The sequence below is a fragment of the Gopherus evgoodei genome, chromosome 4 (genome assembly GCF_007399415.2).
Source record: "Gopherus evgoodei ecotype Sinaloan lineage chromosome 4, rGopEvg1_v1.p, whole genome shotgun sequence".
In the NCBI taxonomy this organism is placed as follows: domain Eukaryota; kingdom Metazoa; phylum Chordata; order Testudines; family Testudinidae; genus Gopherus; species Gopherus evgoodei.
Window position 1 is genome coordinate 84,966,515 of NC_044325.1, and position 22,484 is coordinate 84,988,998.

Consider the following 22,484-nt stretch of genomic DNA (forward strand, 5'->3'; position numbering starts at 1 on the left):
AACAATACTTTGGTTTTAGCTACGGAGACACAATTCATCCCTGGTGCAACTCCACTGATTTCACTGAAGTTACCAAAGGGATTAATTTGGCCCCAGCTGTAGTGGCAATACCCTCAAGTCTCTCAATGAAAATGCTGTTCATGAGGAATACAGAAACTCACAGTAGTTTTCCAAGCCCATGATCCATTTTGGTAGAAGCTGAAGCTAAAACGCCTACTGGAGGGGGACTAGGTGCAACTGCAGGCAGAGTCATCGGGGGTGCCAGACAAGATGGATCACCACTATCTGCTGGTATTTCAACCTGCTTCCAGTCCTGTCCTTCTTCTACCAGCAAACCAATTAGAGTTCCCAGACGCACGTTTTTACTTCCTTCTTCTATCTAAATTTAAAAGACAATGAGAACATTACATATAAGTAACACATAGTGCTATCTACTGTTTTTAAAAAAAAAACAAGATCTAGAAGTTGCAGGCATACCACTGACATATGAATACATCAAGTTTTATTCTTAAAACTAATAAAAGTCTAGGACCAATATTAAACAGTTGGTACTGGAAATCAGGGTGAGGTGTTAAGTTATGCTAAAATTTTACAGATGTGAGTGTGCCTCAAGTTAGATATTTAAATCCATTGAGTCAGTGGAAGCTGCAGGTGCTCAGCACCTCTGAAAGAGGCCACTTTCTTTAGATGCCTAAATATAGATTCAGGTGCCTAAATTCAGGCCTCAGATTGGAAAATTTTGGAGTAAGTATCCAAGACAAATTCTCAGCTTTGGGTAAGTCCATTGTGTCTTGCTAACATTTTATTTAGTTTTTCCAGCTTATTTAAAATACACTCACCAGTAGGGCCCTACCAAATTCACATCCATCAAAAACGCATCACGGACTGTGAAATCTGATCTCCCTCGTGAAACCTCGAGCCTAGCTGGGGGCTCCTCCCCTGTTCAGGCCTCCAGGTGCTAGTCCCAGCTGGGGATGGAGAGGGACAGGACTTCCTCTTCCATTATAGGGGCTGCTCCCAGGACAGGTCAGACACCTCCAGGAACCTGCCCTGGCTGCAGGAATCTGCACAGCTCAAGCTGTCAACCCCAATCCTCACTCACACGCGAGGAGGCTGCAGCTTGAGCAGTCACTCCATGTGCATGGGCAGGAGACTGCTGGGTAACCTCCCCCTCATACCCTGTGACCCTCATTTCTGTGCCACTTCTGGCAGTGATGCTGGCTTTAGAGCTGGATACTCAGTCAGCAGCCCTCCTCTCTGGGCCCCTGCCAATAGCATGACACAAGTAAGGGTAGCAATCCCACAACCCCACAATAATTGCTTTTAAAACATTAACTTTCCCCCAGTCTTTTAGAACATCTCCAGCGCTCCAAGACTTACTGAAAATATCAACATTAACAGTACAGCGAGCTTATCAGTCAGACAAGTTATCTGGTCCTGCTGATTTAAAATGTCTAACTTCAGTAAATGTGTTTTACATCCACCAGAGATACTAGTGGAATGGAAAGAGTTATCACCATCATATGATGACACTATGTCACATTTTTTCCCCAAATACAGAACAGAAATGTTTCATAGAATCATAGGACTGGAAGGGATCTTGAGAGGTCATCTAGTCCAGTCCCTTGCACTCAGGGCAGGACTAAGTATTATCTAGGACCATACCTGACAGGTGTTTGTCTAACCTGCTTTTAAAAATCTCCAGTGATGGAGATTCCACAACCTCCCTGGGCAATTTACTCCAGTCCTTAACCACCCTGACACTTACAAAGTTTTTCTAATGTCCAACCTAAACCTCCTTTGCTGTAATATAAGCTCATTGCTTCTTGTCCTATCCTCAGAGGCTAAGAACAATTTTTCTCCCTCCTCCTTGTAACAATCATTTATATACTTGAAAACTGTTATCATGTCCTGTTCCTCCCCACCCCTCAGTCTTCTCTTCTCCATACTAAACAAACCCAATTTTTTCAATCTTCCCTCATAGGTCATGTTTTCTAGACTTGTAATCATTTTTGTTGCTTTTCTCTGAACTTTCTCCAATTGTCCACATCTTTCCTGAAATGTGGCACCAAGACCTGGACACAATACTCCAATTGAGGCCTAATCAGCACAGAGTAAAGCAGAAGAATTACTTCTCGTGTCTTGTTTATGTAACCCACACAGCTTCTGGACTTACAACACTCCTGCTAAGATATCCCAGAATGATGTTTGCTTTCTTACACTGTTGACTCATATTTAGCTTGTGTTCCACCATGACCCCCAGATCCCTTTCTGCAGTACTCCTTCCTAGGCAGTCATTTCCCATATTATATGTTTGCAACTGACTGTTCCTTCTGAAGTAGAGTACTTCACATTTGTCTTTATTGAATTTCATCCTACTTACTTCAGACCGTTTCTACAGTTTATCCAGATCATTTTGAATTATAATTCTATCCTCCAAAGCACTTACAACCCCTGCCAGCTTGGTATCACCTGCAAACTTTATAAGCGTACTCTCTATGCCATTATCTAAATCACTGAAGATATTTAACAGAACTGGACCCAGAACTGATCCCTGCAGGACCCCACTTGTTATGCCCTTCCAGCATGACTGTGAACCACTGATAACTACTCTCTGGGAACAGTTTTCCAACCAGTTATAAACCCACCTTATAGTAGCTCCATCTAGGTTGCATTTCCCTAGTTTATGAGAAGGTCATGCAAGACAGTATCAAAAGCTTTACTAAAGTCAAGCTATACCACATCTACTGCTTCCTTCCTATCCACAAGGCTTGTTACCCTGTGAAAGAAAACTATCAGGTTGGTTTGACACCATTTGCTCTTGATAAATCTATGCTGACTGTTATTTAATTACCTTATTATCTTCCAGATACTTGCAAATTGATTTATTATTTGCTGCATTATCTTTCTGGGTACAGAAGTTAAGCTGACTGGTCTGTAAATCCCTGGGTTGTCCTTATTTCCCTTTTTTATAGCTTGGCACTATATTTGCCTTTTTCCAGTTTTCTGGAATCTCTCCCATCTTCCATGACTTTTCAAAGATAATAGCTAATGGCTCAGATATCTCCTCAGTCAGCTCCTTTAGTATTCTAGGATGCATTTCATCAGGCCCTGGTGAATTGAAGACATCTAACTTCTCTAAGTAATTTGAATTTATTGAATCCTTCTCCCTTTTCTGCATTATTACTGGTAATTCCACCTATTTCATCTAGTAATGGACCAATAAAACTGTCAGGATTCTTTTTGTTCCAAATATATTTTTTCAAAAATTTCTTTTTACTATCCTTAATTCTGCTAGCCATAGATTTCTGTGTGTTCCTTTTCAATTTTCTATAATTCCTAACATGTGATTTATATTCATTTTGATTAAGTTCCTCTTTCTTCCTTTTGGGATTATATATTTTTTTATTATTGCCTTCTCTTCCCCTCTAAACTTTTTTTTTTTTAATTAGCACCATCTGGTTGTGCCTTTTTGGACATCAAGTAAGGTATTCTTAAATGACTTCCAGTTATTCACATTTTTCTGATTAAATTCTCTCTCTCAGCTGATAATTAAGAATGGCCATACTGGGTCAGACCAATAGATCCATCTAGTACCGTATACCGTCTTCTGACTTAGGCCAATGCCAGGTACTTCAGAGGGAATGAACACAACTGGACAATTATCAAGTGATCCATCCCCTGTCATTCAATCCCAGCTTTTGGCAATCAGACTCTAGGGACACCCAGAGCATGGGGTTGCATCCCTGACCATCTGGGCCAATAGCCATTGAGGGACCTATCCCCCATAAACTTCTCATTCTTTTTTTAACTCTGTTATAATTTTGGCCTTCACAACAACCGTGGCAATGAGTTCCACAAGTTGATTGTGCACTGTGTGAAGAAGAACTTCCTTTTGTTTTAAACTTGCTGCCTATTAATATCATTAGGTGACCACAGGTTGTTTTCAGCTTTGTGGAACCAGACCTATTAAACCAGCAAATAGAGAGAGATAGTCTTTGTATTATGGTCAGGATTTTCTTCTGCTCGCACATTATGAATCCGATCAACTCACAATCATGTGTGCCTAATCCACTATTAATTTTAGTTCTGATCAGTTCCTCATTATCTTTTGGGGGAATTTTGTAATAGACCTTCTCTTGTGTTGGCTGCACCACTTTTTCAGTTGGAAAGTTGTCATCTGTGACATTCAGAAATTCCAAGGATGTTTTAGTATTGGCTGCATGAGAACTCCAGTATATCTCGCTCAAACTGAAGTCCCCAATAATGATGCAGTTTTTTCCATTCATTTCCACACATTATAGATAGTACACAAGGAAACAATCATCTTATTCCATAGTGTGATTTGGTGTTTGTAGCCAACACCACTAGCACTCCATCTGTGCTTTATGTAGTAGGACATCAATCAATATCATTTTCTTCCACGTTATCTGAAACTCAGAAATGGGTAGGGTGACCAGTCAGCAAAATGTGAAAAATCAGGACAGGGGGTGGGGGGGTTAATAGGAGCCTATATAAGAAAAAGACCCAAAAATCAGGACTGTCCCTATAAAATCGGGACATCTGGTCACCCTAGAAACAAGTAATGTCATTTTCTTTACACAGACTGCCACTCTCCCTCCCCTTTTGCCTGCTTGATTCTTCCTAAATAGGTATAACTACTGATTTTCCAACCCACCAGGTTTCAGTAAAAATCCTCACTAGACTATGAAAGTGGACACATGTAAGCAAGCCTATATAAATGTCAATGACTTTACAGTTATTTCAGCCAGGTTTTCAAGGTAACAAGCACTACTGAGTCAAGTTAAACAAGACTGTTTAAGTCCACTAGGAGGATCCAAATATTGGAATTTAATTTAGTTACTCTTATCCTTGTATAATTACGCTCTGCATACTGGTTTTGTGTACTCTTTGCCTTTTTTCAGAAAGCCTGAAGTCAGCAGCTTAAGTGGATTTACGGTAGCATATTTTATTTAAGATTATCCTCTCACCTCGTAGAGATGGTCCCTCCAGGTCAAGGTTGAGGCACCTCAACAGGAGGAAATGGGAAGGTGGTCACTGCTGAGCATATTCTGATACAAAGAATTTCACATTTACACTACTGTCAGTCCAACTCCTTTCATGAACACTAAACTTTACATTAAGAGTATTTATAAAATGAAAAGAAATATTATGATCTACATTGACACTACTTCCTCTACTCCCCAGATACATTCTCTTCCATTAACACAATTAATATCTTCAAAAAGTTTCACTTGAGGAAAAAACCCTACATGTCAATCAAGATGTGATATTTTATTATTATGACATGCATTTCTGAAGTATCTGTCACCCTAGTATATGGGCATACATTATCAGTGTAGATGGCAGAAGAAAAGATCTTGAAGTGAATTTAAACCATATGCCATTTCTGAAAAAAAATGAAAAGCCCATTACCAACCAGGTACATGTGTTTAGCGGTGCTTCTCTAGAGTGACAAGTAATATATAGATCCCGTCTCACTGTATCCTGAATGACCTAATCATTGTAATACAAAACAAATTGGAAGAAAAAAAAGAATACTGTAAATTTACAATCAACCCCCCACAACAAAACAGCACTATCCTTTGCTCTGTGGTATTGTCACACTTTCCAAGGTATTTCACAAGCAGTGCTCTGATTACATTTGAGGTTTTGCATGCAATCATTTTAACATAAATCAGATGTTTGATGCTTAAGATAAAACCCATTACAGGCAACATCCCAAAGCAAATACCATTCAGCACTCTGAAAAGCTTCTCTTAAACTTGTATATGATGAAAAAGTTAGTGCATTTTCCAAAACTTCTCTTAAACACCTATTCGTATTTCTTCATCTCTGCAGATTACAAAGATTTACATTTATAAGAATAAAATCTCTCCTTTGATAATCAGCCTCCATTTCCTAAATGATCACTCAAAACAGTAATATGGGCGAGGGGGTATATCACATACATTCTAATGAGGCATTAATGAATCCTAGAGGGGAAAAAGGATGAACAGATAGGAACATATGGTTTCTTAGGTTCGTTAGGGTCAAGTTATGGCCCAGCCATATAGTGTTGCCAATTCTCCTGGATTTTATAATGAATCTCACATTATTTTGTCTTTTTCTTAGAATCCCAGTTCCTGGAGATAAGTGTTTATTCTGAGAATCTCAACTTAATTTTTTTTTTAAATATAAATTTACAGCCCATATGGTTGCAAAGTTTAAAAATGTGAACCAAGTTCACCCTTAACAGCTTAGAAGGCAAATTAAAATCATGAGATTTTTAAAAAGGTGTTTAAGTCAATCTCATGATTTTGAGGGGGCCTGATTGATATTTTTTACGCACATTTGAGTTTGCCAGTACAGGAATAAGACCCCTGCATGTCCCCACTGCATCCTATATGCAGAGAGGTTGGGGCAGGGAGCTGGAGGAAGAGAAGGGTACTATTTCCCTATGTAAGCATGAAGCCAGGGAGTGGGTGCAGCCTTAGCTCCAATCCACCTCACCCAAATGTGGCAGGAAGTACAGCTGATGTGGCATTTGGGAGAAGGCTTTGAAATCTGCATTTAGGAATGTTGGAGCAGATTACTTTCCTCTGGATTCTCAGTCAGAATTCCCTCCCTGGGTTGCTCCTAGAGCAGCACAGCTATGAACATCCTTTACACTGGACTAGCCAGTAGTTTTCAAACTTGTAATCCATGGACCCTTGGGGGGTCTACAGACTATGTCTAAGATTTCCAAAGTGGTACACACCTCCATTAGAAGTTTTTTGGGTGCCGCAAATGAAAAAAGGTTGAAAACCACTGGACTAGATGTATGATGGACACTTAACTGAGGAAAAAATATATTGGTGTAACTTTATTGCAAAGATTTACACAAGGACACATCATTTTAGACCTTAACTCTTTCATGAGAAATGGTATGAATGAGCAAATAGTAATGAACATTGAATCCAGCTCTTCACAACAGTTATTCATCCTCTTTTCTTTCCCATGCTCAGCTAATAAAAATTTTAAAGAGAAATGCCGTTCTAATTTAAGAATGATCTTTACTGTAGCAGTAGTCATCAACCTCAAATACCTCAGCTAAAACATCTCACATTTTTATTTTATTCTGTTGTATTTTTAGCCTTCTGTTTTCTGTACCTTACTTACTCAGGGTAACTACACACTGAAGACAAGAAAAGAATCTGAAGCGCCACTTGAGAGAAACTTTTGTCACAGAAATCTAAGTTAATTAAGGTTAAATCTTTTCATAACAAACAATGAAAATCCAAGGAGCTTTAAGCAGACAACTCATGTTTATCTGACTTCCAATGAAGGGATTGTGTCTTAATTTAAATCAAAACACTGCAGCACTGTAGTTGGCCCAAATGAACAGATAAACGTTGCCCAATCTGTATAAGACATAAGTAAATTTGAGCCAACGTTCTCAAAGGGCAGCAAGCCGGACGCAATCATCAGAGAGCAAGTAAAGTAGTAAATGCACCGGAAGGAGTCTCCTGCTCTAGAGAGAGACTCCAGTTACTGCTGGTCAGGAGGATTTCAAACCACATGGATTGTTTTCAGACTTCTTGTTGCTTCTTCTTCTTCGTGTCTTTTTTAGAGTCAGAAACCCAAAAGGCTCAGGCCTTTTGTTCAAAGAAGAGTTGTTAATGAATACTACATCATCCCCCCAATCCTCCAGCACCTGAGTGATTAGGCCACGTGGTAACTTTGACCAAACTCTAAACCTTAGTGCACCAGCAGAATCAGACCCACCCTACCAGTCTCCAACCCAGATTCGGTTTGCAGATTGGAGGGCTCTAGGATAGAGTTACAGGATATATTCCCACTTCAAGACTCTGCATTTTTTAGAGGTAAGTAATAATAATAATAATAATAATAATAATAATAATAAAAAATCAGAATCAGGTGAAAGTCAAGACAGACCTGGTCCCAGGTGTATGCATCCCAAAAGAAAGACCTGTAACAGTACCTGTGGTCTGGGATCTAGCTAGATTCCATCAATCGTCAGCTCTGGCCCATGAGGACAACATTTGTGGATAGACTTCCCTGAGTAGCAGTGGTTAATGGAACAGTCACTCAAGAGGCTGAAGCCACACAATATCTCTGCTCTAAGCAATGCAGGAATTTGCTTTATTAGGTGATTAGAATTCCAAAGACTAAAGAGGTATGTCACATTGATAGACATATCCAGATATTCCAAAGAGTGGAAAAATAAAAAAAAGAGTGCCAATTTCTGTGTCTCCTGTCTGGGTTGTCAACGAATAGCCCCTCAAATGGAAGCTTGAAGGAATCCTTAATACTTGTATTCCTGGTAAACATCCCATTTCAATGAATGGTGACACCTAATCTCTGCAGGCACAAGGTGTAGAGAAAGCTACAGTCATAGCACAGTAAAGCAGAGACCCTCCAGCCATGACTGCAAGGAGGCAGAAGAGAACAAGCAGCCCCCTGCTGCTGAATGGCGCCTGCTCTTCTTGTTCCCCAGCTTCTCCTCATGGCCCTGACCAGGGGTCTCTGCTCTGCTGTGCCAGGACCATAGTCTCTCCCACACCTTGCACATGCAAGGATTGGACATTGTTGGCCCTGTGGCAGTGCAGGGAGCTCTCTGAAGCTCCACAGTCATGGGATGGAGGGAGCATGTCTGTGACAGCGGGGCTGCAAAGGGCTCCCTGCACAGCCACACGACAGGTGAGACACCTAATCTCTGCAAGCACAACGCAGGGGAGGCTGCACTCCTGTTGACTGTTAGCAATCCATATTTGTTAGTCAATTTCAGTGTCTCTGCTGAAATCAATATTTACTGATCTCTATTGATTTAAACTGAACCCTAAACAACCCTAGTTTTACAGGAGATCAGACTAGATGTGGTCCCCTATGGCCTTGGAATCTTACTAAACAAAGACAAATCTATTGAACACCTGAGGAAGTTCAAGACACAGCAGAGACAGATCAGAGCCATGCTAAGACTAGACGAGATTGACAAGTCTCAGTCCCTGGTGCAATCCTATTATTTTGGTTCCCAAATCTGATGGGTCTGTACAATTCTGTGTAGACCTCAGGAAACTGAATGAAATTTCAAAGTCCAATGCTTATCCCATGGTCCAGGTGGATGATCTCCTTGGCAAACTAGGGAAAGCCAACTATATAACAATGCTGGATTCAATGAAGGGGTGTTAGCAGATTCCTCTCAAGACAGAGTCTAAAGAAAAAACTGTTTTTGCTACTCCTCTAAGGCTGTTTCAGTTCACTTCAATGCCTTTTGGATTACATATGGCTCTTGTCACCTTCAGCAATTTATATACCACCTCCTCTAACCTCATTGTCAATAAGCAGCTATGTACTTGGAAGATGTGGGCATTTGGGGCTCAGATTGGAAGTCACACCTCAGATGTTGCCTCAGTCATGCAATCACTGGAGAAGGCTGGCCTCTGTCAACCAAATATGTGAAGGTTTGGCATTAAGAGACTAAATATTTAGGGTACTTAGTATGGAACAGGAAAATCCAGTCATTCAATAATATGGGAATCACCAGGAGGCAGTATCACAGAGAGGTTGGCTATTTCTGTTTATCTGAACATATAGAAATTAACTCTTGAAGAAGTGTTGTCTGCCAGACCTGATGCAACTCTGTGCCCAGCACAGAACCACCAAAGTACATCATCCATGCCTTAATGTCTCTAAGAATGATTTCTTAGGTGTCTGCTGGCTACAGTTATGCTTTCCTTCCACACAAGCAAACAATGTGACATTGAGCTAAAACATGACGGCAGCCACATTAAAGTTGCAACGGACACCGTAGTAGAAAAATTGATATGACCAAGTCAGCTTCTGATGAAATTTCCTTATAGATGCACTGTAAGATTCAGGAGAAACAGAAGTGTGAGAGAAGTATTCCAAACTGATGAGAAGAGCGTTAAGAACAGCAAAAGTATCACTCATCAATTACTAAACCAGAGATGACAAAAGGGACTATAGGAATAAGTTTGCAAATTGGTCCAACATTAATTTTAATGCTCAGCACAGAACAGGGTCTATGCAATTTATTAGAGTGGTTGTAAACTGAGCTGAAGGCTTAATAACTCTAGGTTTTCAGTGCTCACTTGATCAAGGTGCTATGAACTGGAATATAATAGCAATGTAAAACAATGTAATCTAAAGGAGGAAAATGGTTATATGAATGTGAACAGCTATTTTAAAACAAATACTTAAAATGCAAAGTATTTTCAACTGAAATTACATGTTGTTGAACATTTCTGATCTCACAAACCTTACCGAGCAATCACATTACTGTTTCATTTACAGTTTAATTGTATCTTTCGCATAACAAAACTAACTCTTTCCATACTCCCACTTCTGCAACAAATGTTCTTTTGTTTATGGGGTATAAATAAGTGACTGCATTGACTAGATTACTTCCTACAGATCCCACACTTCATAGGAGAGACTAAAAGATTTAAAAAATTCAATAGGATTTCTTTCACAACAGAAGGTCCACCTGAAAAGTGATCTTGAGATAGGTCAGTTACACAAATTACACAATTTAAGACGGACAATATGCACATGGGAAGATTCCCCCCCCATCACCACATTTAATTTTTAATTAAGTGACTGTGGTTGGTACCATGATCCATCTTGCATAGATCTACTTTAAGCCAAGGGGTACTGAAAAGCCCAGGGGATTGATGGGTTATTGAGTCTTTCACCTCTAGCACAGAGTAGTAATGACTAAAAATTATCACCATTTGATGACTCTTGGGCAGCCTCTGACAAGTGAGAGGAAGGGCGAGCCTGTGGCTAAGAAACTGGTCTGGAACTCACAAGAACTGAGTTCACTCCCTGGCTATGCCACAGATCTCCTGTGGGACTTCAGACAAAAATCACTGGAACTCTGTGTGCGCCTGTAAAATACTTACCTTCCTCACAGTGGCGTTTTGGGAAAAAAGAGCTGAATGGACCATGAAAAGTATTTTCACAACCCAGACATGGTTTCTCACTATCAGGCTATAAGCAGAGTGCTGAGCAGTGTGGGGAGGAGTGTGCAATGCCACTGACTCGTGTCCTAGTTCTGTGGATAAACAATCTGTAAAATTGTCAATCCTTTCACCAGCAGTCCTTTCCACACACACTACAAGTTAAAAACAAAACGTTTGTAACCAAAATAGCTCCCTTACTGCAATGTGCATAGCATAGGCCTGTGAGACAGATATTTAGAATACAGCATTGCTACATTTTCCTCAGAATAATAAATATTTCACCAGAAACCCTATTATTTAAGTCTCAATTAAATGCTAAGTTTGGAAGTCTCACTACTGGAAGATTACATTTCTATAAAAACAACAAGGAGTCTGGTGGCACTTTAAAGACTAACAGATTTATTTGGGCATAAGCTTTCGTGGGTAAAAAACCTCACTTCTTCAGATCTGTTAGTCTTTAAGGTGCCACTGGACTCCTTGTTGTTTTTGTGAATATAGACTAACACTGATACTTGACCCCATTTCTATAAAGTAACATTTACAAAGCAATGTTTGATATTAATTTTTTATGTGAAACTGTAATAAAAAAAGAGTCACATTTCATTTTTCAAGATAAACTCCAATAACTGAATAGAGTTAATGATATAAGCACTCACACTTCTGAGCCCTCTGAGCAACATAAGTTACACCTACAAAAGTGCTGGTGTGGACAGAGCTATGCTGGCAGAAGATGCTCTCCCGCTGACATAGCTACCACCACTCATTGAAGATGGTTGAATTATGTCAGCGGCAGAACTGTCTCCATCGGCATAGTGTGACTACACAAGCGGTCTTGCAGCCACATAGCTGCATTGGTACAGCTGTGCCACTGTAAGCTCGCTGTGCAGACTTCAGGAGACTGAATGAAATTTCACAGTCCAACTCCTACCCCATACCCCAGGTGAATGATCTCCATGGCAAGCTAGGGAAAGCCAATTATATAATAGTGCTGGAAACAAACTTTAAAAAATACCAAATTCCATTTTCTCTATTGATGCTTTTGGGTTTGTTTTGTATTTCAGTCATCTTGCACAAGGAAATTAGACTTGTCAGATTCACTTTCTCAGTCCATGCATTAGTTTAATGCTGCAATATTTGGGTTGCATAAATCACAAGGGAATGTTTACATCAATCATCAAAAATCTGTTTCCATTTTTTTTTTAAAACAGACATTTCTATTAACCTCAGGTTTTGCAAAACAGTTTTAAGAACAAACTACAATACCCTTTGGTGTTTAACCTACCTGATCTCTCCTTAAACAACTTTATAAATTCAAAACTGACCATTTTGAAAGATTATTTGCTTTTACCAAAATAAACCAGGAGAAATATTATTTTTACCATGTAAGAGTCTTATAAAAGGTATAAGAGCCTGATCCAAAGCCCATCTAAGTCAACGGGGAGGCTCCAATTGACTTCAGCAGACAGTCAAATCAAGGCCTTTGTGAGAAAACTGTGAAATGAATTCATATCAATCATATAGGAACTTATATAAACTGCTGATGGCTATGACATAACGACATTATTTTACACCAAACGGATTCAAAAGAGCCTCTCAGGGGGTTCCATTAATTCGCCTTATATGCAGCATCCTAGTGAGGTAAATGTTGTGCCCAGTTTCAAAGATGAAACAGAGTAAGGTTGGTCATGTAAGAAAGTCAGCTCTTTAATAACAAAACATTTTGTCCCAACCTTGCGCAACACCTAACAGCTGTAGAGACAAATACGAACAGTCCTGACTCCTCCTGTAGGGTGACCAGATGTCCTGATAAAACTAGGACCGTCCCAATATTTAGGCGTTTGTCCCGCGACCCGACCGATCTTTGGTCAGGACGCAATTAGCCCAGATATTTCACAGTACTCCTTTTTTTGTTCCGCTGGCAGCACTCAGCGTTTTTTTTTTTTTTTTTTTTTTTGCTCTGCCGGCGTGTCCCCCACTCTCCCTATGTGTCCCAATATTTTCTTCCTCTCATCTGGTCACCCTATCCTCCTGTTCTCAACCTGGGCTTTGGAGCTAAGCTCCAGCTCCAGGCAAAAACCTGCAGCTCCACTGCTCCGGAACTGCTCCACGCTCTGCTCCAAAGCCCTGTTCTCAATGACTAGACAGAACTCCCCATTCAAGATTAGTCTACCAAATGGCACTAGAAAGCAAAAATCATTTAAAATAGGTTTTAAAATGTTATAAATATCGCTCGTACTTGCCCCCCCTACACACACACACACACACACACACACCATACAATGTGCAAGCCCAACAAGTGAGAGCAATTCTCACCTTAGAGAGGACGCATGAGCACTTGCTGCCAACACTGCTGAAACTGGTCTATTGATTTTTTTCACCCTTCCTGTAGCATTAAGCCTGGATGAATAGCTGTTTTTGACCTATTGACAGTGTTAGCAATTCAAAATACATTGCCAAGCAACTGAGTGAAAAATACTATCAATTCTAGGAGACATTTATAACCAGAGGATGCAGGGTTAGAGCCAGAGGTATTCAGAAAGCAGCTTCAAGCACACAGTGTAATATAAATGCAACTAAACAGGCAGGATATTTACTACTATGTCTTATTAGGTTATGATAATTAACCAACTAGTAAAAGAATCTTAATATATTTGCCTTCTGATACCAACAACATTTTAGGGTTCTACTGTCCCATTTTTGGTAGGCAGGTAACCATGTTTTTACTGTGGGATGGACCTGAAGTGTCAAACTAACACATCAATCTCAGTTACCCTTTGCATGTTTACAGAGCTTTTTACCCATATATCTAAAAGCACTTCACAAAAGTGTATAAACAGAATTATCCCCATTTTAAAGAAAAACTGAGGCATTAAGAGACGTAGCAAGACCAACCTGGGTTCAATATTTATCTTTACTCCTAGACTCTCAGATTGCGTTAGTTGCAAAGAAACTGCACTCCATGTCTGGTTGTCCATGTTTTTGCTAGTCCCAAGTGCAGTTCCTTGCCTCTGGAATGTACTATGTGGTTGAGACACTCATGCCTGTGCTCTGCAGCTTCCTGCACCAAATGAAGTTCCAGGTACCGGCCATTATACATAAAACCATAAAGTGGCCTAAGCACAACTCTTGGCCTTTGACTTGCCTTCTGACCTATGCTCGTCTGGAATGCTGGAACTCACCATTCTAGAGATAAAGTTCACAGTAACCAGGTACAGGCCTTTCTCAGAGGCACGTCTAGGCATGTGGCAATCATGCCTGTAGCAGACATGCTTAGCACAAGCAGCTATTTCTAAATGTGGCTCTGCAAGATTTATTTCTTTGCACTCTTTCAGCTGGCTGACCTATGAAATGGTGGGCCTATAGATGATCCTTATGTCCTGTTTCTAAAGCCTTGAGCTGCAGAGGATTGTGGTGGTTTTGCTCTTCCTTTAAAGTATGTTAGTAACATGAGTTAAAGCCATTTAAAAAAAGTTTCCATATACCACACTATAGGTGGCTTGTATTGCAAATACATAAAAAAAAAAAAGTTACCTTTCCTCCTTTTTATTTATGTCAGATCACCTCTAAAATTGTGAAGAGTTTTATCATGCTTCTATTGCATAGAATCATAGACTATTAGGGTTAGAAGGGACCTCAGGAGGTCATCTAGTCCAACCCCCTGCTCCAAGCAGGACCATCCCCAGATTTTTACCCCAGTTCCCTTAATGGCCCCCTCAGGGATTGAACTTACAACCCTGGGTTTAGTAGGCCAATGCTCAAACCCCTGAGCTATCCCTCCCCCCGTAATGCAGTAATGCATTTTAACTCCTCTTGTATAGCAGCACTATGATGACATTTTAAGAAGTCAGCAGCAGTTTTAAAATTTTGTACTTAATATCTCTATATGCAAACAGTTCAGTAACATCTTCAAGTAGTTTCCAGATAGGTTATTTGGAACCAAGTGTAAACTCTGGTTTTGGGTCTGACTAAAATAACTTTTAATACTTGAAATACAAGCAGTATACAAATATATATCCCCACAACCAAAAAAACAAAAAAAAACCCACCCTAAAAGAATATACATTGAAACTGTTCTATTCATCATTTCACTGATATCAAATAACCCACAAGAATAAAAGAATAATTGCTGCAGCGTTAAGAGCTTGCAAAACTAATTTATTAATTAAGCAACCATGATTAGTAAATGTGAGTAGTATTTTAAACCCTGATATTTCTTAAGCAGGAGTACTAGTACTATAATATTGAATTAATTCAGAACCTATGGATAAGGCAGCAGATGTTACTTTTACCTGAATTCATGCTTTACTCATAGGCAGTATTAGCATACTTAAAAGGTTTAACTAGGAAAAGCTAATGTGTCACTTCCATCAATATTTCATGCAGCATTACAACTAAGTGAAGTGCTTTCCAATCCTTTGGGGACAGGGGAAAAGAGAGAAATCAAAATGAGCTCAAGACAACCAAAGAGGAGCATGGAGAACAGCTTATCTACCTACTATAGTAGATGGGTGTGAGTTAACAGATTCATTCTCATCACAGTTCACGGTTTAAAAACCTCAAAGAAGTTTAAAAAGTCTCAGGTGAGCTGCAATACATTCCTTTCACTTTCCAGATAAATATGAACTCTGGGTCCATTTAATTCTGTGAAATCCTGAAGTAAGATAATATGCGGGAACTGTGGGGGAGGAGGCAGGAGGAAAAGAGAGCAGTGAATACAAATTCTTAGATCTGACTTCAAAACATTTCTCTTCCATACATCATGTCAGCGTTGAAATGTGTTCACCTATCTATGACCACAAATTATCAGTGACTCTAAACTGGAAGCTGAACATCACTGATGTGACATAAATAAAGATAAGGGAAGTACATACAGTACTTCTACTTTAATGATAATTTAATGTGCAATACGGATACCCTTTATAATGGCGGTTTTAAATACTGCCTTAGAATAAGATATGCTGAGAGAAGGCTTTTTTTTTAAATAAACAAACATGCAAGTTTGCGATAGCTTCTGCCTATTGGTGCTTGTTCAGCCTCCAACCATCCTCCTCCCAGCTCTTGTTTATAGTTAGAAAAAACTGAGAATGGTAAAACATATAGTACTTATCCTATGGATTTTATATATTAAAACAATTTACAGCTATTCAGTTTGGCACAAGCCTACAACATCCCTTTGGCAATAAGAAAAATAAATACATCTATTGTGTCATCATTATAATCATGTGGTGACCATGTAAAACACACACAACCACTAACAAACACACCTGTACCTCGTAAAAGAGCTTCCTGTTCCCAGAGAGATAACTTAGGTGATTATAAAATTTAAAGGATAGAAAATACCTATTAGAATTGTGTGGGGAGACTTTGGCAAACCAGTGTGGTGTCTAAAACCATTATGGCTTATTGTTAAAAAGCAATCTAGTCAGCAAGCTGTAAATTGGTCATTCAGCAATCTCAGCAATGGTCAACAAGGCAGAAGGGGAGAGGGTTTTGGGTGCCACAGAAAGGGCAGCTTGACCCCGCATCCTTCCTGATAATAATTGTGTTGAAGTTGCTGATGCATGCATTTTAAAAGAGCACAAATTCTATTGGGGTCTCAAAGCTGCAGACTCTAGAAAACCCACACCTGGTTAATCAATAATCAGAAGGAACCTCTTGCTTGAAACTGCTTACTTAGCAAGATTTCTTTAAGGGACATGTCATTCTATTACTAATGTATAAATAAGGGGGGGAAGCTTGAGACAGTTGGACTCGTTTGGGGACTCTTTTGGACGCTCCCTCTGGATACATCTTGCAGTCCCTACCAGCAGACGGAAGATTTGGCCACCAGAAGCCTGCCGCTGTGTCACTCGAGAGCCACACTCAGCTTTGGTAATTATCAAGGGTTGGAGGTGTTTTATAACTTGTTGTGGACGTGTGTAAGTGCTTGAGACTAGTAAACTTTAGCTTTAAGTGAAAGCACCCATGTTGTCCTGTTTGTGCCAACCATCTATCAGTCGGACGGCCACGTCTCCCCTGATTTATTTCCTGACACTTCCTCACACAGAGTAAAGTTACCAAGAGCTTTGGGTTGAAAGAACCCCAGGTAGTAGAATGATCATCCAACCAATCTCAGTGACAATGCAAAAGTATTCCCTACAGTAAAGAGTGTTTTATCCAGTCTAGTTTTTCATTAGTCCAAAACAATTAAGCCACAGCAGACAATTGCCTAATTATTACCTAAGTATTCAGCCTAAGTCTTCCCCCTCCAGTTTATCCCATTTTTCTCAGTTCTATTTTATTTCTTAGTCTCTGCCACTCGATGCAGACAGTGGCAGAATGAAGACAGATAGATGCATGGAATTAAGTAGCTGTCTGCAACTTTTATTAAACTTTAACACAGGAGAGGGGCATGACTCACTCTTTGCCCATACTCTCCTATACCAGGTATTAACTGGTCCCAGTGTGAGAGTTACAGGGATTCTTACCATATAACCCATAACGCAGGGTAGGCTTTTGTGAGGCTACTCCCCAGGACTCAGCTCTCTCTGAGTCCTAGCCCACTACCCTATTGTCGTGAGGGGGACAGACGGTCAGCAGGGTAGGGACCTCAACACACAAGGGCCACAAGGTCTGACCTCGGCCCTTGACAGCCACAAGGTCTCAGCCAATCACATGAGCCCAAGGCCCAACGCCAAAATCCCAAGTCTCTTACCTCTGGGAACCATTCATTTTATTCTCTTAACTACACTGGAAACCAGCTACTAGTTGTAACGAAAAACAACTCCACCCCAGTAGCTCAGTTAGGTACTAAGCAGATTCCTACTTAACCAACCGTGGCTTGAAGGTGCTGCGAGGAAGGCAAACAACTCCCAGGTCCTCTGCCAACTGGCCCATGAGAGAAAAAATTCCTTCCTGATCCCCTAAACAGGCAGTTGACTAGACCTGCAGCTGGCTTACCATTCATACTTTGGGTGGATAGAGTGGGTTGCTGGATCACAAAGAGGCTGGGGAATGCTGGCCAATCAGCACCGCTCTCCCTCAGCTGGCCAATGGGCACCAGAGACTCCCGGGGGAGAAGCTACCTATTGTCCCTGAGCCAGTGTCTCCCCCACTTGCTGCTGGGTCTGTCCCCTTTTCATCACTGGCCTCATTAAGTTTCCCCGCCATTGAGGCAGTTGGGTGGAATTTTTCCTCACACCTCCCAACAGCGACTGAAAAAGAAAATACTTTTCCCAATACTTCCCCTACAGCATTTTCAATCCTTCGTTTTAAAAATGTTTCTATAGGAAATGGTATTAAACATGTACGAATGCTACATTATCCACACAAAGTTTGATCTGATTGAATAGGACAGTGATTAGAGGCAGCTCAGTGAGAGCAGCTAAGTCATCCATTAGAGGTGGAGCCCAGGCTTGCAGTGGCTCATAAAATGAAGGTAGCTGGGAGACTAAGGGAATCAGCCAGCCAGAGCGTATTCTCGGGCAATTCTGTCTTATTACTATTGATCAAACTTTGGGGGGCAAAAGAGGAGCACTTTCTGTGTGGGAACGTGGCACTGAGTTTGGTAGGGCTCTGGGCTGGTTGCTGTGTTTTGAAATATAAGCTAGGTTGCTGACTGAAAACCTATACATTTAGCTATACCATTATTAATATTTTAATACACAAATAAAAACCCTAAATACATTATTAAAGTATGTATTCAGTTATTTTTGTTAAGAAAACACAGCGTATAAATGAGTCTATAATTGTTGGAAAAACACCTTGTTTATTTAATCTTAATTCTATAATTTTTTGGTGAAGAAATTGACCTGTTTGTGCATAGCTCTTGCTACTGTGTGCCAGTGAGAATTTGCATTGAGGTCAGTATGGTATGGCTGAGTGGTCTATGCATGATGAGTGAAATCTTGGCCTGGAACAGCTCAGTGCTCCATTGTCCTTAGACAAGTTTCAGGCTGTGCAGTGCACCCCGGTTGTTCACTTGGTTACCACCCTCCAGCCCAGATGTGGAGGCAGTTCTATGGTACTAGTTTAACTGTTAAGCACTTTGGGATTCTTTATGTTAAAAAGAAATAAGTACATGCAAAATATTTATTACTACTTAATATAATACAAACATTAGTAGATCAAATAGGAGCATTCAGTATAGAATCAATCTTCTGTATGGCAAATCTGGCTCAAGAGATGACGTGAATAAGTGTGAAGAAAGACCACCCCAAGTCACATGCCCAACTCACCTCAAACATTCCTGTGACAAAAAACCCACCCGAATGAATTAAAAAAGAGATGAAGTCTTAGCTGACTGGCTTTAAGAACTGTTTAGACCATTGGCAAATTCACCATCCTTTTGGTGAAGCCACTAGAAAATTAATCTCTCCAATATAATGCTGTTTCCCCTTCACTGTCCCTCTTCTCATGCTGTTACATACAATCTATCTACCTTTCTAGTCCTTCTTCCAAAACACAGACTTGGCAGTGCATGCCCACCTTTAGAAAAAAAACAAAATGAAAGTATCAGAAACAGAGGCTAGGAACTGAGGGCCTATTTCAGTGCCCTCTGAAGTCACTGATCCTTCCATGTCCTCGCTGGATCGAGCCTTGTAAGAGGAAAGAGGAGTTTGAAGAATTAGAGTGGAGTTCAGCCTAAATTAGTGGTCTTGGAACAGTTGAAAATACTCAGCCACATGACACATTCCACCTCCAGACACTCAAACTTCTTCTGTATTCCAAAACACCTAAGTCAGAATCGAGGTGTCAAAACTGAAGTTTTACTCACAGTCATCCCAAAAACAATTCAGAAGGAGAAATAGCGTTTGGCGATTTCTTCAGCACCCTACATAACAAATACAGGACTCTCAACTGCATTGTGAATCCAGAAGCTTACCACAAGAATCAGTTTATCTACATGTTGAATACCAATGATGTGTCCTTAGTAACCATGTGACATCAGATTTATTTATTGTTGTTTATATTACAGAAGGACCCAGAGGACCCAGTCATGATTAGGACCTCATTCTGTACAAATGTGGAAATTGGCCCAAAAAGTTCATAATCTACAATATAACACTACAGAGCTAAGTGAGGGTGGGGAGAGAGAAGATTAATAAATATCAAAGATGATGATGTAATTAGGATCATTGTCCTAAAAAACTTAACAAAAGAAAGCATTGAACTTCTAAAGTGCAAAACCAGAACATGATTGCCATTATATAAAACCTGTAATTAAGTAAAATGGAGAATGTGATTACTATTATTTATTCTTTGCATTCTGGCAGCAATTACAGGCCCCAGTGAGACTCTGGACCCCATTGTCCAAGACGCTATATGGACTTAGAGGATATTGTTCCTTCCTCAAATTGTTTAAAATCGGTCTGTCAATCTCATCTGCATGAGCAGGCTCGCAGACCTGCTCAAAGCCCAACTGTTGCTTACAATCAGACTGCACAACAAGGAACTGAAAAGATCCACTCCCCACCCCCCGACACACACACACAAAGGGCTTGTCTACATCACAAAGTTGCAGCGCTGGTGAGGGGGTTACAGCGCTGCAACTTAAGAGGTGTACACATCTGCAGGGCATCACCAGCGCTGCAACTCCCTGTTTGCAGCGCTGGCCGTACTCCCATTTTGTCTCGGGTGTAGAGGATCCAGCGCTGGTGATCCAGCGCTGGTAATCAAGTGTAGACACTTACCAGCGCTTTTCTTGACCTCCGTGGAATAAGCAGGTATCCCAGCATACCTGAGGAAGCCTCTGGTAATCAAGCAGGTCTCCTTCCCTGGTTTGCTCTCGCGTTCCCCGAAACCCCGAGCAAGCAGGTCTCCTTCTCCGGTTTGCTCTCGCATTCCCCGAACCCCCGAGCAAGCAGGTCTCCTTCCCTGCGGTTTGCTCTCGCGTTCCCCGAATCCCTGAGCAAGCAGGTCTCCTTCCCTGCGGTTTGCAGGGGGGTTCGGGGAACGCGAGAGTAAACCACGGCGAAGCTGGTCTCCTTCCCCGGTTTGCTCTCGCGTTCCCCGAACCCCCATGCAAGCAGGTCTCCTTCCCTGCGGTTTGCAGGTGGGTTCGGGGAACGCGAGAGCAAACCGCGGCGAAGCTGGTCTCCTTCCCTGGTTTGCTCTCGCGTTCCCCGAATCCCCGAGCAAGCAGGTCTCCTTCCCTGCGGTTTGCTCTCGCGTTCCCCGAATCCCCGAGCAAGCAGGTCTCCTTCCCTGCGGTTTGCAGGGGGGTTCGGGGAACGTGAGAGCAAACCGTGGCGAAGCTGGTCTCCTTTCCCGGTTTGCTCTTGCGTTCCCCGAACCCCCGTGCAAGCAGGTCTCCTTCCCTGCGGTTTGCAGGGGGGTTCGGGGAACGCGAGAGCAAACCGCGGCGAAGCTAGTCTCCTTCCCTGGTTTGCTCTCGCGTTCCCCGAACCCCCCTTGAAGCTGCCCAACAGCGCTGCAGTGTGGCCACATCTAACACCACTTGCAGCGCTGGTTGCTGTAAGTGTGGCCACTCTGCAGCGCTGGCCCTATACAGCTGTACTAATACAGCTGTAACAACCAGCGCTGCAAAATTGTAGATGTAGACATACCCAAAGAGAGGATATCCTTTTCCCCCATCCCTCCCCCTCCAAACAGGCAGAGCAATCAGGGTGATGGTAGGTACTCCACATTAATTCCAATTATTTCCTACCTTTGGCTATTTCAAAATTCCCTTATTTTCTCTGAACTCCTGCAGATGTTCTATTTTTTAAATAAATTTTAGGAACATAGGAATTACTATGCTGGATCAAACCCAGGGACCATCTAATCCAATATCTTGTCTTCAACGGTGACCCCCCACTAGATGCTTAAGCAGGTAGATAGTGAAAAATTAATTAGGTGTTATTCCTAAATTCTAATGAACACCAACAATAAAAATTTAAATATTTGATAGTAGCGAGTCATAAGGCAACAAAATGTACAAAACCATAGGTTATCCTCATAGATGAAAATTACACTTATCAATAACTTTAATAGTTCAGCACTTGTACGTTTCCAAATATAAAAGCTATTCCATAAGTGTGTGTTGGTGTTTTATTCTGAAAATGAGGTGACAGACTGAAGTTCATATTAAAATAATTTTTGAACTAACATGAGAGATGACCTCAACCCATGACAAACGACTTCAACCCCACTAAAGAAAGTTCATCCTACCATTATTTTAGCCAATATGCCATCATCACTTGACTCCATGGTTACTACTGCTTTGTCCGTTTCGATTTCACATAATGCATCTCCTGCATTTACAGTTTCACCTGCAAAACACGACATGATTTTAAAATACTGTAGAATAACTTCCTTTCAGAACTACTTAACCCTTATTAAAATGGAGACATACTGAAATGTCCTTTGAAGCATGCATCTGGCTACCAGTTTTCCAGTATTGTAAGGATGGTTAAAAATGCAGTAAAATAATATTGTACTTTGAGACTTCTGAATAAAAATCATTGCTTTTTTGTAAAGTATTAATGTCATTAATTACCCATGTTTGTGGTAAGT

The 22,484-nt window shown here is 40.9% G+C and overlaps 1 protein-coding gene across 2 annotated transcripts in view; it reads right to left on the bottom strand.

The window, feature by feature from the left end:
- Positions 1 to 22,484, bottom strand: part of PDHX (pyruvate dehydrogenase complex component X) — a 103,712-nt gene that overhangs the window by 60,991 nt on the left and 20,237 nt on the right. For both annotated transcript variants that reach the window (XM_030560056.1, XM_030560055.1), the window contains 2 exons: positions 22,140 to 22,240; positions 162 to 379 (listed from right to left, as the gene is read on the bottom strand). In XM_030560056.1, coding sequence (XP_030415916.1) covers positions 162 to 379; positions 22,140 to 22,240 — 319 coding nt within the window. The remainder of the gene's footprint in view (positions 1 to 161; positions 380 to 22,139; positions 22,241 to 22,484) is intronic.